Source organism: Salvelinus namaycush, chromosome 17 (assembly GCF_016432855.1).
Source record: "Salvelinus namaycush isolate Seneca chromosome 17, SaNama_1.0, whole genome shotgun sequence".
Classification (NCBI taxonomy): Eukaryota; Metazoa; Chordata; class Actinopteri; order Salmoniformes; family Salmonidae; genus Salvelinus; species Salvelinus namaycush.
The window spans coordinates 24,008,736-24,027,215 of record NC_052323.1 but is presented as its reverse complement, the minus strand read 5'-3'; the positions used below and the strand labels follow the sequence as shown (position 1 = coordinate 24,027,215).

The following is an 18,480-nucleotide window of genomic DNA, read 5'->3' as shown; positions in this document are numbered from 1 at the left end:
GGTAGACGAGAAACAGGTACAAGGAGTGAACATAGCAATGGACATGGAACAGGTCAGGACAGCGTCTGGACATGAACACATAATGACAATAATGCTGACACAGGGAACAAACGGGAGCAGACAGTTATAGACATGGCAATCAACAAAGGGAAGGAATCCAGGTGAGTCCAATGAGTGCTGCTGCGCGTAATGATGGTGACAGGTGTGCGTAATGAAGCACACGAGCACCAGAAAGGGAGAGTGGGAGCAGGCGTGACAGTATTTGTGTTGAGTGAGACCGACAGATCAGAGGCAGTAGGGATGACAATGCGTTATATTGATAGGTGAATGAACCCTAATTCTGTTCTGCCTGAGCATTCGAAATGTAACGAGTACTTTTTGGTGTCAGGAAAAATGTAGGGAGTAAAAAGTACATATTTTATTTAGGAATGTAGTAAAGTAAAAGTTGTCAGTAAAATATAAATAGGAAAGTAAAAATACCCCAAAAAACTACTTAAGTAGTACTTTAAAGTATTTTTACTTAAGTACTTTACACCACTGTCCATAAGTTGGATCATTTTTCAAACACCTGAAAGACCTTTTTCCTGCAATCTAAAAACATAGTCATTATGCTTAATTCTATGTCAAAAATATGTTTATTTTTCTGCCTAGCTAAGCATACCTCTGACCGATGTTTCTTCTTATTTTTTAAGAAACTAAATATGATTCTCTGCAACTCTGCTAAAATCTGGGTCAAAATTGAAAGGAATGTGAGTCTTATTCAGTACATTTAGATATTGCTTGCTTTTCAAAGTCTACCAACCTTACCATTAGCCATGCCAGCTAAGACAGTTAGACAAGCTAGCTACTCTAACTTGATTGATAGTGAAATGGCTGAAATGGCTTCTTGGTATATGTGTAAATATTTGAATGAACATAACAAGATTCAACAACTGAGACATAAACTGAACAATTTCCACAAACATGTGACTAACAGAAATGGAATAATGTGTCCCTGAACAAAGTGGGATCAAAATCAAAAGTAACAGTCAGAATCTACTGTGGCCACCAGCTGCATTGAGTACTGCAGTGCATCTCCCCCTCATGGACTGCACCAGATTTGCCAGTTCTTGCTGTGAGATGTTACCCCACTCTTCCACCAAGGCACCTGCAAGTTCCCGGACATTACTGGGGGGGAATGGCCCTTGCCCTCACCCTCTGATCCAACAGGTCCCAGACATGCTCAATGGGATTGAGATCCGGTCTCTTCGATGGCCATGGCAGAACACTGGCATTCCTGTCTTGCAGGAAATCACGCACAGAACGAGCAATATGGCTGGTGGCATTGTCATGCTGGAGGGTCATGTCAGAATGAGCCTGCAAGAAGGGTACCACTTGAGGGAGGAGGATGTCTTCCCTGTAACGCACAGCACTGAGATTGCCTGCAATGACAACAAGCTCAGTCCCGATGATGCTGTGACACACCGCCCCAGACCATGACGGACCTCCACCTCCAAATCTATCCCGCTCCAGAGTACAGGCCTCGGTGTAACGCTCATTCCTTTGACGATAAACGTGAATCCGACCATCACCCCAGGTGAGACAAAACCGCAACTCGTCAGTGAAGAGCACTTTTTGCCAGTCCTGTCTGGTCCAGCGACGATGGGTTTGTGCCCATAGGCGATGTTGTTGCCGGTGATGTCTGGTGAGGACCTGCCTTACAACAGGCCTACAAGCCCTGAGTCCATCCTCTCTCAGCCTATTGCGGACAGTCTGAGCACTGATGGAGGGATTGTGCGTTCCTGGTGTAACTCGGGCAGTTGTTGTTGCCATCCTGTACCTGTCCCGCAGGTGTACTGTTCGGATGTACCGATCCTGTGCAGGTGTTGTTACACGTGGTCTGCCACTGCGATGACGATCAGCTGTCCGTCCTGTCTCCCTGTAGCGCTGTCTTAGGCGTCTCACAGTACGGACATTGCAATCTATTGCCCTGGCCACATCTGCAGTCCTCATGTCTCCTTGCAGCATGCCTAAGGCACGTTCACACAGATGAGCAGGGACCCTGGGCATCTTTCTTTTGGTGTTTTTCAGAGTCAGTAGAAAGGCCTCTTAGTGTCCTAAGTTTTCATAACTGTGACCTTAATTGCCTTCCGTCTGTAAGCTGTTAGTGTCTTAACGACAGTTCCACAGGTGCATGTTCATTAATTGTTTATGGTTCATTGAACAAGCATGAGAAACAGTGTTTAAACCCTTTACAATGAAGATCTGTGAAGTTATTTGGATTTTTACGAATTATCTTTGAAAGACAGGGTCCAGAAATAGAGACGTTTCTTTTTTTTTAGTTTAGTTATGAGGTTTCAAGATTGGGAACCTATCTGGGCTAGCTAAGGCCAACTTCATAAATTTGCTAAGTGGACAAAAAAAAAGCAAATAATTTGGAGGGGAAAAATGTTTACTGGAACAGTCTGAGGCGGCACGTGCCTCTGTGCCCCCTATGGGCTTGATGCCTCTGCAAGTGAGCATATTCTCCTGCTCCTTTTGGGCATAATAACGCCATAACCCACTTTGGCAAGCGAAAACCCAACACTGCATATGGATCTATAACCCAGTGTGGAGAGAACACTTTCCGTTTAATGTCTTGTATATTTCTCTTTCTCTCTGCCCCAACTCAACCAACTGCAGCTCTGCCCCAACTCAACCAACTGCAGCTCTGTTCAGAGAGAGCTGGGAGGAAGTCTGGGAATCCTGTCAGGCAGCGTCTCAGTCACCGCTTGAACTCATTTGTGAAGGCTGGGCCTACCACGCAGGCAGCTTCTCAGTCACTGCTGAATCCATCTGTGAAGGCTGGGCCTACCACGCAGGCAGCTTCTCAGTCACTGCTGAATCCATCTGTGAAGGCTGGTTCTACCACGCAGGCAGCTTCTCAGTCACTGCTGAATCCATCTGTGAAGGCTGGGCCTACCACGCAGGCAGCTTCTCAGTCACTGCTGAATCCATCTGTGAAGGCTGGGCCTACCACGCAGGCAGCTTCTCAGGCACCGCTGAATTCATCTGTGAAGGCTGGTTCTACCACGCCGGCAGCGAACACATCCATATGTTACAAGCACCATATAAATAACAAATTGTGATTTAAGTGTTGAGAGGAGCCAAATGTTTGTTGGACGGGTTGACATTAAAGAGGAAGAACGTCAAGGTAGGAAACCAATCAAGCCTGGACTCCATCTGCTTTTAATGCTCTGAGAGAAACATCTTCCAGCTGCTCTTCAGCCTTTTCCATGGATTGTAATTTAGAGTGCAAAAAACACACAGCTCTTTCCGTTGTCCATGCCAGCAGCCCAACCCAAGTCTGTTGGGGGGGGGGTAGTTTAGATAATGTAGCTGGCAACTGTTGCCATGTCTTACAGAATATACCATGATTGTTAGTAGTGTAAATTGTTAGCCATAAGTGAGAAATTTGTCAGATTTCTTTCTAATTTATATTGACATTCACATATAATTCCCTGCTAAAAAGAGTAACCGTATTGCCTCAAAGAAAATCTAACAACTGAGTTGATTGAGTATGCTACTCAACATGCCTCTTATACATTGAACAAAAATATAAACGCAACATGTGAACTGTTGGTGCCATGTTTCATGAGCAGAAATAAAAGATCCCAGAATGTTTACACACAAAAATATTATTTCTCTAAAAGGTTGTGCACAAATCTGTTTACATCCCTGTTAGGGATCATTTCTCTTTTGCCAAGATAATCCATCCACCTGACAGGTGTGTCATATTAAGAAGCTGAATAAACAGCATAATCATTACATAAGTGCACCTTGTGCTGGGGAGCAATAAAAGGCCACTCTAAAATGTTCCGTTTTGTCACAACACAATGCCACAGATGTCTTAAGTTTTGAGTCTCCACTGCGATTCTCTACCTCTAACCCTACTACAGGGGCTGAGTCACTGGCTTACTGGTGCTCTTTCATGCCGTCCCTAGGAGGGGTGCGTCACTTGAGTGGGTTGAGTCACTGACGTGATCTTCCTGTCTGGGTTGGCGCCCCCCTTGGGTTGTGCCGTGGCGGAGATCTTTGTGTGCTATACTCGGCCTTGTCTCAGGATGGTAAGTTGGTGGTTGAAGATATCCCTCTAGTGGTGTGGGGGCTGTGCTTTGGCAAAGTGGGTGGGGTTATATCCTTCCTGTTTGGCCCTGTCCGGGGGTAACATCGGATGGGGCCACAGTGTCTCCTGACCCCTCCTGTCTCAGCCTCCAGTATTTATGCTGCAGTAGTTTATGTGTCGGGGGGCTAGGGTCAGTTTGTTATATCTGGAGTACTTCTCCTGTCTTATCCGGTGTCCTGTGTGAATTTAAGTATGCTCTCTCTAATTCTCTCTTTCTCTCTTTCTTTCTCTCTCTCGGAGGACCTGAGCCCTAGGACCATGCCTCAGGACGACCTGGCATGATGACTCCTTGCTGTCCCCAGTCCACCTGGCTGTGCTGCTGCTCCAGTTTCAACTGTTCTGCCTGCGGCTATGGAACCCTGACCTGTTCACCGGACGTGCTACCTGTCCCAGACCTGCTGTTTTCAACTCTCTAGAGACCGCAGGAGCGGTAGAGATACTCTTAATGATCGGCTATGAAAAGCCAACTGACATTTACTCCTGAGGTGCTGACTTGCTGCACCCCGACAACTACTGTGATTATTATTATTTGACCATGCTGGTCCTTTATGAACATTTGAACATCTTGGCCATGTTCTGTTATAATCTCCACCCGGCACAGCCAGAAGAGGACTGGCCACCCCTCATAGCCTGGTTCCTCTCTAGGTTTCTTCCTAGGTTTTGGCCTTTCTAGGGAGTTTTTCCTAGCCACCGTGCTTCTACACCTGCATTGCTTGCTGTTTGGGGTTTTAGGCTGGGTTTCTGTACAGCACTTTGAGATATCAGCTGATGTACGAAGGGCTATATAAATAAATTTGATTTGATTTGAGGGAGTGTGCAATTGGCATGCTGACTGCAGGAATGTCCACCAGAACTTAATTTAATTTTAATTTCTCTACCATAAATTGTCTTTGTCATTTTAGAAAAATGTGCAGTCTGTCTAAACCAGCCTCACAACCGCAGACCATGTGTATGGCGTTGTGTGGGCGAGAAGTTTGCTAATGTCAACGTTGTGAACAGAGTGCCCCATGGTGGGGGTGTGGTTATGGTATGGGCTGTCATAAGCTACGGACAACAAACACAATTGCATTTTATCGATTGCATTTTGAATGAACAGAGATACCATGACGAGATCCTGAGGCCCATTGTCGTGCCATTCATCCGCCGCCATCACCTCATGTTTCAGCATGATAATGCACAGCCCCAAGTCGCCAGTGGTGGAAAAAGTACACAATTGTCATACTTCATTAAAAATAAAGATACCTTAACATAAAATGACTCAAGGAGAAGTGAGTCACCCAGTAAAATACTACTGTGGTAAAGGCCTAAAAGAATTGAGTTTTAAATATACTTAAGTATCAAAAGTAAATGTAATTCCTAAAATATACTTAAGTATCAAAAGTAAAAGTATAAATAATTTCAAATTCCTTATATTAAGCATAGCAGACGGCACCATTTTCTTTTTTCTTTTTATTTACGGATAGCCAGGGGCACACCAACATTTAGACATAATTTACAAATGAAGCATTTATGTTTAGTGAGTCCGCTAGATCAGAGGCAGAAGGGATGACCAGGGTGTGTGAATTGGACCCTTGTCCAGTCCTGCAATGCCGTCAAAATGTAGCGAGTACTTTTGAGTGTCACGGAAAATGTATGAAGTAAAAAGTACATTATTTTCTTTAGGAATGTAGTGAAGTAAAAGTAAAAGTTGTCAAAAATATTAATAGTAAAGTAAAGTATAGATACCAAAAAAACTACTTAAGTAGTACTTTAAAGTATTTTTACTTAAGTACTTTACACCACTGCAAGTCGCAAGAATCTGTACACAATTCCTGGAAGAAAATGTCTCAGTTCTTCCATGGCCTGCATACTCACCAGACATGTCACCCATTGAGCATGTTTGGGATGCTCTGGATCAACTTGTACAACAGCGTGTTCCAGTTCCTGTCAATATCCAGCAACTTCGCACAGCCATTGAAGAGGAGTGGGACAACATTCCACAGACCACAATCAACAGCCTGATTAACTCTATGCCAAGGAGCTGTGGCGAGCCGCATGAGGCAAATGGTGGTCACACCCCTACTTTTTTTTTATGGTGTCTGTGACCAACCGATGCATATCTGTATTCCCAGTCATGTGAAATCAATAGATCCACATATGAACTGTAACTCAGTAAAGTCTTTGAAAACGTTGCGTTTCTATTTTTGATCAATATAATTCAGTGCATATCTTTCTACGTTCCAACAGATACACATGGAATTCATCAAGATCAGAGGTTTTCATGTAACATGCCTTTTTAAGCAAGATGAATATGATTTTATTTCTGTATCCTTGAGACCAAATTTGTTTATTGAAAATCATAAGAATAATGTAGTGGAAATTCAGACAGTTACAATAGCCTTGAACCTTGCGTCTACTGTCCCATCTAGTGGAGGTATTTGGTAATGCATCCATTTTCCTCCTATTTGAAAAAGCCTGTCATATCTAATTTTAGTAATCTAATCACACTGTATAGGAGAGCCTAGAAGCCTGGCACACAAGACTAATCATATCAGAACTTGGACAGAATGCCAACGGACAAAGACATAACATTTAACCTTTCAACAGGGACTTTTATTTATTTTTAAAATAATTCATACAAATGCATACAGTCACAAACATCTCTTTTTGGATATTGATTAACCAAAAATAATGATATTTATAATATATAGTATGTATACTGTATATTGCTAACCTACTACTTCACCAGAAGAGAGGCAATGTATGTCTGCTACTAATTGTGCAGCTGGGAGCTGCTTCTCTTCTCAGACACGTTACAATCAAGTCACACTGACACGGGCAAGCAGTACGTCAGGTATGCACAAGACAGGGGGGTCTTCTCTCCCAAAATGCACAGTTTTAACATTTATACAGAGGCTGAAGACTACAGAACAACATGCCCCTTAAACTGAAAGAACAAATGGAACTTAAAGTATTTTTGCTAATATTGACCAGAGGCAGGCGGGTAGAAAAACAAAGCACTATGTGGTGTAGAAGAAAAAGAACTAGGGAAACTCCATTTCCTGAGAACCTGTGCAAAAGCTGCCTCTTTTGGGGCTTGTTGGGAAACATATAAAACAAATATTCTATTGTCTTTTTAAAATCAGTTGGTTAGTTTTCACCCTTGTTTTTCTTTTAGACTGCACTACAAATAATTGTTTTCATATTTCTAAAAACTGTACACAAACAGTTACAATCATGTTATAATCAACTACTTCTGCTTTAACAAGAACCCATAGGACACAAAAACAGACATTCGCCCACGTTACTTGGACAAACTATAGTCTAAACAGTAGGATTGGCTTTAAAGGATATTTTTCTCTTTTCGAATCCACAATATTATTCAATTTTTTTTCTACACAAAAAAAAGTTTCAAAAAGACGACCGACTCCACTATGGTTGGACCAGATGAACTGTAATGGACCTCTGTGAGTCTGTCTGTTTCATGGCAGCTGTTTAGAACACATGATGCTTCAGTTCCATTCCTCTTTGGGGTGATGAAGACCAGGAGAGTTCTATGGTTGGACAGAGAGCTCTGTGGGGCGGGGCTACAACTGGTCGTTGGGGTGTTGATCTCTGTCCAACTCCGCTTTGCCTGGCTGGCCCGGCGAGGGGGCGCGAGGGGGGTGGGCGGTGCTGGACAGGCTATGTGCGATGGGCACGGCACTAGGAACGATCCCCTCTACAGGCGGAGGGAGCCCCCCAGAGGCCAAACTCACAACACCAGGAGGGTATCTGGGAGGGGAGGATGCCCAGAAAATGAGTCACCAGCATCCACAAATAACACCCAACATTTTATTTTGGCCTGTAGCAAAATATGCATACAGTGCCTGTATCTACATGTTATTCTGTACCAACAGTGGATGTATCAGTGGGGCAAAAAAGTATTTAGTCAGCCACCAATTGTGCAAGTTCTCCCACTTAAAAAGATGAGAGAGGCCTGTAATTTTCATCATAGGTACACTTCAACTATGACAGACAAAATGAGAAAAAGAAATCCAGAAAATCACATTGTAGGACTTTTAATGAATTTATTTGCAAATTATGGTGGAAAATAAGTATTTGGTCACCTACAAACAAGCAAAATTTCTGGCTCTCACAGACCTGTAACTTCTTCTTTAAGAGGCTCATCTGTCCTCCACTCGTTACCTGTATTAATGGCACCTGTTTGAACTTGTTATTAGTATAAAATACACCTGTCCACAACCTCAAACAGTCACACTCCAAACTCCACTATGGCCAAGACCAAAGAGCTGTCAAAGGACACCAGAAACAAAATTGTAGACCTGCACCAGGCTGGGAAGACTGAATCTGCAATAGGTAAGCAGCTTGGTTTGAAGAAATCAACTGTGGGAGCAATTATTAGGAAATGGAAGACATACAAGACCACTGATAATCTCCCTCGATCTGGGGCTCCACGCAAGATCTCACCCCGTGGGGTCAAAATGATCACAAGAACGGTGAGCAAAAATCCCAGAACCACACGGGGGGACCTAGTGAATGACCTGCAGAGAGCTGGGACCAAAGTAACAAAGCCTACCATCAGTAACACACTACGCCGCCAGGGACTCAAATCCTGCAGTGCCAGATGTGTCCCCCTGCTTAAGCCAGTACATGTCCAGGCCCGTCTGAAGTTTGCTAGAGAGCATTTGGATGATCCAGAAGAAGATTGGGAGAATGTCATATGGTCAGATGAAACCAAAATAGAACTTTTTGGTAAAAACTCAACTCGTCGTGTTTGGAGGACAAAGAATGCTGAGTTGCATCCAAAGAACACCATACCTACTGTGAAGCATGGGGGTGGAAACATCATGCTTTGGGGCTGTTTTTCTGCAAAGGGACCAGGACGACTGATCCGTGTAAAGGAAAGAATGAATGGGGCCATGTATCGTGAGATTTTGAGTGAAAACCTCCTTCCATCAGCAAGGGCATTGAAGATGAAACGTGGCTGGGTCTTTCAGCATGACAATGATCCCAAACACACCGCCCGGGCAACGAAGGAGTGGCTTCCTAAGAAGCATTTCAAGGTCCTGGAGTGGCCTAGCCAGTCTCCAGATCTCAACCCCATAGAAAATCTTTGGAGGGAGTTGAAAGTCCGTGTTGCCCAGCAACAGCCCCAAAACATCACTGCTCTAGAGGAGATCTGCATGGAGGAATGGGCCAAAATACCAGCAACAGTGTGTGAAAACCTTGTGAAGACTTACAGAAAACGTTTGACCTCTGTCATTGCCAACAAAGGGTATATAACAAAGTATTGAGATTCATTTTTGTTATTGACCAAATACTTATTTTCCACCATAATTTGCAAATAAATTCATTAAAAATCCTACAATGTGATTTTCTGGATTTTCTTCCCTCATTTTGTCTGTCATAGTTGAAGTGTACCTATGATGAAAATTACAGGCCTCATCTTTTTAAGTGGGAGAACTTGCACAATTGGTGGCTGACTAAATACTTTTTTGCCCCACTGTATTACCTGTATGCCCCATTGACCTCAGGGTGACTGACAGCAGGGGTCATACTGGCCCAGTGACTAGTCTGGCTTAGGAACTCTTTATTCACACAGTTCTTCAGGCTGTCTGGAATACGACCTGGAAGCAGGAAACAGTCACCGATGAAGCACAATGTGCTTATTGGGGAGTTGTTATTATTAGAGAGGGGTGCCTGACACAAGAATCCACCCGAGAATACCCATGCTTAGTGTAATGGTGTTACCTGAAATGGCTCGGCGGATCTCCCTGGCTGCCTCCTCTCTCATCTCAATAGAAGCCTGTTCACTGTACCAGGCAGCGTGGGGAGTACAGATGAGGTTTGGAGCATCTTTCAGAGGGCCCTGGTTGAAACTGAGACAGAAGAAACATGGGAATTTATTGTTAACATCACTTCAACACAGTGTCATATAAATATCAGTAGAATGAAAACAGTAGAAGAATTTAAAGTTAGCTCACCTGAAGGGCTCTGTCTCGTGGACGTCCAGGGCCGCCCCTCGGATCCTCCCCTCTTTCAGGGCCTGTGCCAGGGCTTTCTCCTCCACCAGCCCCCCTCGGGCCGTGTTAACCAGGAACGCACCCTGGCGCATCTACAACACACCATATAAAATATGTAGACCGTGCAGGACACAACTGTAAAGGACATGCTACATTGGTCTTCTTAGTAGATTTAAATCCCCCAGTGCAGTGACATGGACCCAGTAGGCTTCTGTGCGTGAGTGTCTATATATTTCTGTCTGTGTACGTGCATGTGCGTGTCACGGCCCCGACCTGTTTGATGGTAAAGTCGTTGATGAGGTGGTGGTTGTGCTCGTTGAGGCTGCAGTGGAGGGTGACACAGTCGCTGTGGAAGAGCAGGTCCTGGAGGGTGTTGACGCGCTGCAGGCCCAGGGCTCGCTCCACCCCGTCAGACAGGTACGGGTCGTAGAATATCACATTAAACCCAAAGGCTTTGGCTCTCAGTGCTACAGCCTGACCAACACGACCTGAGGACAGACAAAAACAGACATTTGAGTAATAACCAGACAAGTAAATAGTTACAGCAAAGAGATACAATAAAGATGAATTCCTTACACATTCACTATGCCTGTTTTGTAACAAATCACAGCTCAAAATGGGATACAGAAAAGCCATCGAACTCTACTAAACAAGCCCATATTTAAACAACCATTTCCTATTCATTATACCGACAATGTTATCTTCAGCTAACAGCCAGTGAAATACAATGTACAGGTGCAGGATCTTAATTTGAGCCAGTTTACTACAGCAGGAAAATAATCATGCAGCAACAAGAAATGTGAATTATTATGTGGATTATAATTAATGGAAATGTTTGTAGGGGTTGATACATTTTTCGTAAGGGAAAATCAAGTCTGAAATGTCAACGTGGAAAGCCTTTTTAAACCTCAAATACACTACAAGTTTTAAATGTCCTGCATTGGAGGAAAATTATCCTGCAACAGGGTGATCAAATTAAGATCCTACATCTATAATATAACATTGTACAGTAATATCTCACACTAACCGAGGCCGATGATGCCAAGTGTCTCCCCACGGATCCGCGCCGCCCCAGACGCCACCTCCCTGATCTGCTCCACACTCTGGACCCGGGTGCCCTCGCGCAGCGCCTGGTGGAGCCACGTGGTCCGTCTGTACAGGTTAAGGATGTGACACAGTGTAGAGTCCGCTGTCTCCTCCACCGATGCTGCTGGCATGTTACACACTGCTATCCCTATTGGAGGACAGGACGAATGTAAACAGCTGAATATGTATGAACTTTCCAATTTGTAAGTCGCTCTGGATAAGAGCGTCTGCTAAATGACTTAAAATGTAAAATGTAAAAGCTACTCCTAATGTAAGGTGGGTATAGACCTACAGTACCAGTCAAAAGTTACAACACACCTACTCATTCAAGTGTTTTTCTTTATTTTTACTAGTTTCTACACAGTAGAATAATAGTGAAGATATAAAAACTATGAAATAACACATATGGAATCATGTAGTAAACCAAAAAGTTTTTAAACAAATCAAAATACACTGCTCAAAAAAATAAAGGGAACACTTAAACAACACAATGTAACTCCAAGTCAATCACACTTCTATGAAATCAAACTGTCCACTTAGGAAGCAACACTTATTGACAATAAATTTCACATGCTGTTGCGCAAATGGAATAGACAAAAGGTGGAAATTATAGGCAATTAGCAAGATACCCCCAAAAAAGGAGTGATTCTGCAGGTGGTGACCACAGACCACTTCTCAGTTCCTGCTTCCTGGCTGATGTTTTGGTCACTTTTGAATGCTGGCGGTGCTCTCACTCTAGTGGTAGCATGAGACGGAGTCTACAACCCACACAAGTGGCTCAGGTAGTGCAGTTCATCCAGGATGGCACATCAATGCGAGCTGTGGCAAAAAGGTTTGCTGTGTCTGTCAGCGTAGTGTCCAGAGCATGGAGGCGCTACCAGGAGACAGGCCAGTACATCAGGAGACGTGGATGAGGCCGTAGGAGGGCAACAACCCAGCAGCAGGACCGCTACCTCCGTCTTTGTGCAAGGAGGTGCACTGCCAGAGCCCTGCAAAATGACCTCCAGCAGGCCACAAATGTGCATGTGTCAGCATATGGTCTCACAAGGGGTCTGAGGATCTCATCTCGGTACCTAATGGCAGTCAGGCTACCTCTGGCGAGCACATGGAGGGCTGTGCGGCCCCACAAAGAAATGCCACCCCACACCATGACTGACCCACCGCCAAACCGGTCATGCTGGAGGATGTTGCAGGCAGCAGAACGTTCTCCACGGCGTCTCCAGACTCTGTCACGTCTGTCACATGTGCTTATGTGCTCAGTGTGAACCTGCTTTCATCTGTGAAGAGCACAGGGCGCCAGTGGCGAATTTGCCAATCTTGGTGTTCTCTGGCAAATGCCAAACGTCCTGCACGGTGCTGGGCTGTAAGCACAACCCCCACCTGTGGACGTCGGGCCCTCATACCACCCTCATGGAGTCTGTTTCTGACCGTTTGAGCAGACACATGCACATTTGTGGCCTGCTGGAGGTCATTTTGCAGGGCTCTGGCAGTGCACCTCCTTGCACAAAGGCGGAGGTAGCGGTCCTGCTGCTGGGTTGTTGCCCTCCTACGGCCTCCTCCACGTCTCCTGATGTACTGGCCTGTCTCCTGGTAGCGCCTCCATGCTCTGGACACTACGCTGACAGACACAGGAAACCTTTTTGCCACAGCTCGCATTGATGTGCCATCCTGGATGAACTGCACTACCTGAGCCACTTGTGTGGGTTGTAGACTCCGTCTCATGCTACCACTAGAGTGAGAGCACCGCCAGCATTCAAAAGTGACCAAAACATCAGCCAGGAAGCATAGGAACTGAGAAGTGGTCTGTGGTCACCACCTGCAGAATCACTCCTTTTTTGGGGGTGTCTTGCTAATTGCCTATAATTTCCACCTTTTGTCTATTCCATTTGTACAACAGCATGTTAAATTTATTGTCAATCAGTGTTGCTTCCTAAGTGGACAGTTTGATTTCACAGAAGTGTGATTGACTTGGAGTTACATTGTGTTGTTTAAGTGTTCCCTTTATTTTTTTGAGCAGTGTATATTTATTTTATGAAGGGATTATAAAGAGCCACCCTTTGCCTTGATGACAGCTTTGCATACACTTGGCATTCTCTCAACCAGCAACACCTGGAATGCTTTTCCAACAGTCTTAAAAGGAGTTCCCACATGTTGAGCACTTGTTGGCTGATTTCCTTCACTCTGCGGTCCAACTCCTCCCAAACCATCTCAATTGGGTTGAGGTTGGGTGATTGTGGAGGCCAGGTCATCTGATGCAGCACTCCATCACTCTCCTTTTTGGTCAAATAGCCCTTACACAGCCTGGAGGTGTGTTTTGGGTCTGATAGTGGGACTAAGAGCAAACCAGATGGGATGGCGTATCGCTGCAGAATGCTGTGGTAGCCATGCTGTTTAAGTGTGCCTTGAATTCATTCTAAACAAATCAGACAGTGTCACCAGCAAAGCACCATCACACCACCTCCTCCATGCTTCACGGTGGGAACCACACATGCAGAGATCATCCGTTCACCTACTCTGCGTCTCACAAAGACACGGGGTTGGAACCAAAAATCTCAAATTTGGACTCATCAGACCAAAAGGACACATTTCCACCGGTTTAATGTCCATTGCTCGTGTTTCTTGGTCCAAGCAAGTCTTCTTCTTATTGATGTCCTTTAGTAGTGGTTTCTTTTCAGTAATTCGACCACGAAGGCCTGATTCACACAGTCTCCTCTGAGCAGTTAATGTTGAGATGTGTCTGTTACTTGAACTATGTGAAGCATTTATTTGGGCTGCAATTTCTGAGGCTGGTGGCTAAGGAACTTATCCTCTGCAGCAGAGGTAACTCTGGGTCTTCCTGTCCTGTGGCGGTCCTCATGAGCCAGTTTCATCATAGCACTTGACGGTTTTTGCAACTGCACTTGAAGCAACTTTCAAAGTACTTGAAATTTTCCGGATTTACTGATCTTCATGTCGTTTCTCATTGCTTATTTGAGCTGTTCTTGCCATAATCTTCTGTATACCACCCCTACCTTGCCACAACACAACTGATTGGCTGAAATGCATTAAGAAGGAAAGAAATTACACAAATGTACTTTTAACAAGGCACACCTGTTAACTGAAATCCATTCCAGGTGACTACCTCATGAAGCTGGTTGAGAGAATGCCAAGCATGTGCAAAGCTGTCATCAAGGCAAAGGGTGTCTCAATCTTTTTTGGTTACTACATGATTTCATGTGTTATTTCATAGTTTTGATGTCTTCACTATTATTCTACAATGTAGAAACTAATAAAAATAAATAAAAACTATTGAATGAGTATGTGTCCAAACTTTTGACTGGTACTGTATCAAAAAAACACTTTTTTTATTATGTAGATCTGAGCAATTGCACTTTATTTAAATGGAATATCATAACATGCAGAAAATAATAGAAGATTTGACCTAGTGACCAGTTCACAGCCTGTAAGTCTTTAGGTGGACATCCGTATCAAGTTGAGAAAGAGCACAGCAGGATCTCACCTAAATCTCCAGCCGACTTGATATCGATGTTGTCAAAGCCGCTGCCTATGCGGACAATGATCCGCAGTGCCTTGAATTTGTCAAGGTCCTCCCTCATTAGTGTGATGGTGTGGTACACCAGAGCTCCTACAGCCTCGTTCAGTACCTGCCAACACAACGCTCTCAGGTTTAGTACATCAGAGCTCCTACAGCCTCGTTCAGTACCTGCCAACACAACACTCTCAGGTTTAGTACATCAGAGCTCCTACAGCCTCGTTCAGTACCTGCCAACACAACGCTATGAGGTTTAGTACATCAGAGCTCCTACAGCCTCGTTCAGTACCTGCCAACACAACGCTATGAGGTTTAGTACATCAGAGCTCCTACAGCCTCGTTCAGTACCTGCCAACACAACGCTATGAGGTTTAGTACATCAGAGCTCCTACAGCCTCGTTCAGTACCTGCCAACACAACACTCTCAGGTTTAGTACATCAGAGCTCCTACAGCCTCGTTCAGTACCTGCCAACACAACACTCTCAGGTTTAGTACATCAGAGCTCCTACAGCCTCGTTCAGTACCTGCCAACACAACGCTCTCAGGTTTAGTACATCAGAGCTCCTACAGCCTCGTTCAGTACCTGCCAACACAACACTCTCAGGTTTAGTACATCAGAGCTCCTACAGCCTCGTTCAGTACCTGCCAACACAACGCTATGAGGTTTAGTACACCAGAGCTCCTACAGCCTCGTTCAGTACCTGCCAACACAACACTATGAGGTTTAGTACATCAGAGCTCCTACAGCCTCGTTCAGTACCTGCCAACACAACACTCTCAGGTTTAGTACATCAGAGCTCCTACAGCCTCGTTCAGTACCTGCCAACACAACGCTATGAGGTTTAGTACATCAGAGCTCCTACAGCCTCGTTCAGTACCTGCCAACACAACGCTATGAGGTTTAGTACATCAGAGCTCCTACAGCCTCGTTCAGTACCTGCCAACACAACGCTCTCAGGTTTAGTACATCAGAGCTCCTACAGCCTCGTTCAGTACCTGCCAACACAACACTCTCAGGTTTAGTACATCAGAGCTCCTACAGCCTCGTTCAGTACCTGCCAACACAACGCTATGAGGTTTAGTACATCAGAGCTCCTACAGCCTCGTTCAGTACCTGCCAACACAACGCTCTCAGGTTTAGTACATCAGAGCTCCTACAGCCTCGTTCAGTACCTGCCAACACAACGCTATGAGGTTTAGTACACCAGAGCTCCTACAGCCTCGTTCAGTACCTGCCAACACAACGCTATGAGGTTTAGTACATCAGAGCTCCTACAGCCTCATTTAGTACCTGCCAACACAACGCTATGAGGTTTAGTACATCAGAGCTCCTACAGCCTCGTTCAGTACCTGCCAACACAACGCTCTCAGGTTTAGTACATCAGAGCTCCTACAGCCTCGTTCAGTACCTGCCAACACAACGCTATGAGGTTTAGTACATCAGAGCTCCTACAGCCTCGTTCAGTACCTGCCAACACAACGCTATGAGGTTTAGTACATCAGAGCTCCTACAGCCTCGTTCAGTACCTGCCAACACAACACTCTCAGGTTTAGTACATCAGAGCTCCTACAGCCTCGTTCAGTACCTGCCAACACAACGCTCTCAGGTTTAGTACATCAGAGCTCCTACAGCCTCGTTCAGTACCTGCCAACACAACGCTATGAGGTTTAGTACATCAGAGCTCCTACAGCCTCGTTCAGTACCTGCCAACACAACACTCTCAGGTTTAGTACATCAGAGCTCCTACAGCCTCGTTCAGTACCTGCCAACACAACGCTCTCAGGTTTAGTACATCAGAGCTCCTACAGCCTCGTTCAGTACCTGCCAACACAACACTATGAGGTTTAGTACATCAGAGCTCCTACAGCCTCGTTCAGTACCTGCCAACACAACGCTATGAGGTTTAGTACATCAGAGCTCCTACAGCCTCGTTCAGTACCTGCCAACACAACGCTATGAGGTTTAGTACATCAGAGCTCCTACAGCCTCGTTCAGTACCTGCCAACACAACGCTATGAGGTTTAGTACATCAGAGCTCCTACAGCCTCGTTCAGTACCTGCCAACACAACGCTATGAGGTTTAGTACATCAGAGCTCCTACAGCCTCGTTCAGTACCTGCCAACACAACGCTATGAGGTTTAGTACATCAGAGCTCCTACAGCCTCATTTAGTACCTGCCAACACAACGCTCTTAGGTTTAGTACATCAGAGCTCCTACAGCCTCGTTCAGCACCTGCCAACACAACGCTATGAGGTTTAGTACATCAGAGCTCCTACAGCCTCGTTCAGTACCTGCCAACACAACACTCTCAGGTTTAGTACATCAGAGCTCCTACAGCCTCGTTCAGTACCTGCCAACACAACACTCTCAGGTTTAGTACATCAGAGCTCCTACAGCCTCGTTCAGTACCTGCCAACACAACGCTATGAGGTTTAGTACACCAGAGCTCCTACAGCCTCGTTCAGTACCTGCCAACACAACACTCTCAGGTTTAGTACATCAGAGCTCCTACAGCCTCGTTCAGTACCTGCCAACACAACGCTCTCAGGTTTAGTACATCAGAGCTCCTACAGCCTCGTTCAGTACCTGCCAACACAACGCTATGAGGTTTAGTACATCAGAGCTCCTACAGCCTCGTTCAGTACCTGCCAACACAACGCTCTCAGGTTTAGTACACCAGAGCTCCTACAGCCTCGTTCAGTACCTGCCAACACAACGCTCTCAGGTTTAGTACACCAGAGCTCCTACAGCCTCGTTCAGTACCTGCCAACACAACGCTATGAGGTTTAGTACATCAGAGCTCCTACAGCCTCGTTCAGTACCTGCCAACACAACGCTCTCAGGTTTAGTACATCAGAGCTCCTACAGCCTCGTTCAGTACCTGCCAACACAACGCTCTCAGGTTTAGTACATCAGAGCTCCTACAGCCTCGTTCAGTACCTGCCAACACAACGCTCTCAGGTTTAGTACATCAGAGCTCCTACAGCCTCGTTCAGTACCTGCCAACACAACGCTATGAGGTTTAGTACATCAGAGCTCCTACAGCCTCGTTCAGTACCTGCCAACACAACGCTATGAGGTTTAGTACATCAGAGCTCCTACAGCCTCGTTCAGTACCTGCCAACACAACGCTATGAGGTTTAGTACATCAGAGCTCCTACAGCCTCGTTCAGTACCTGCCAACACAACGCTATGAGGTTTAGTACATCAGAGCTCCTACAGCCTCATTTAGTACCTGCCAACACAACACTATGAGGTTTAGTACATCAGAGCTCCTACAGCCTCGTTCAGTACCTGCCAACACAACGCTCTCAGGTTTAGTACATCAGAGCTCCTACAGCCTCGTTCAGTACCTGCCAACACAACACTCTCAGGTTTAGTACATCAGAGCTCCTACAGCCTCGTTCAGTACCTGCCAACACAACGCTATGAGGTTTAGTACATCAGAGCTCCTACAGCCTCGTTCAGTACCTGCCAACACAACGCTATGAGGTTTAGTACATCAGAGCTCCTACAGCCTCGTTCAGTACCTGCCAACACAACGCTCTCAGGTTTAGTACACCAGAGCTCCTACAGCCTCGTTCAGTACCTGCCAACACAACGCTATGAGGTTTAGTACATCAGAGCTCCTACAGCCTCGTTCAGTACCTGCCAACACAACACTCTCAGGTTTAGTACATCAGAGCTCCTACAGCCTCGTTCAGTACCT

General features: G+C 45.3%; 1 protein-coding gene across 2 annotated transcripts in view; it reads right to left on the bottom strand.

Annotated features, from left to right (window-relative positions):
- Window positions 1-6,709: 6,709 nt before the first annotated feature.
- Window positions 6,710-18,480, bottom strand: part of LOC120062492 (C-terminal-binding protein 1) — a 24,092-nt gene continuing 12,321 nt past the window's right edge. For both annotated transcript variants that reach the window (XM_039012504.1, XM_039012503.1), the window contains 7 exons: window positions 14,735-14,879; window positions 11,177-11,383; window positions 10,423-10,637; window positions 10,111-10,241; window positions 9,878-10,005; window positions 9,639-9,753; window positions 6,710-7,897 (listed from right to left, as the gene is read on the bottom strand). In XM_039012504.1, coding sequence (XP_038868432.1) covers window positions 7,711-7,897; window positions 9,639-9,753; window positions 9,878-10,005; window positions 10,111-10,241; window positions 10,423-10,637; window positions 11,177-11,383; window positions 14,735-14,879 — 1,128 coding nt within the window. In that variant the 3' untranslated portion in view covers window positions 6,710-7,710. The remainder of the gene's footprint in view (window positions 7,898-9,638; window positions 9,754-9,877; window positions 10,006-10,110; window positions 10,242-10,422; window positions 10,638-11,176; window positions 11,384-14,734; window positions 14,880-18,480) is intronic.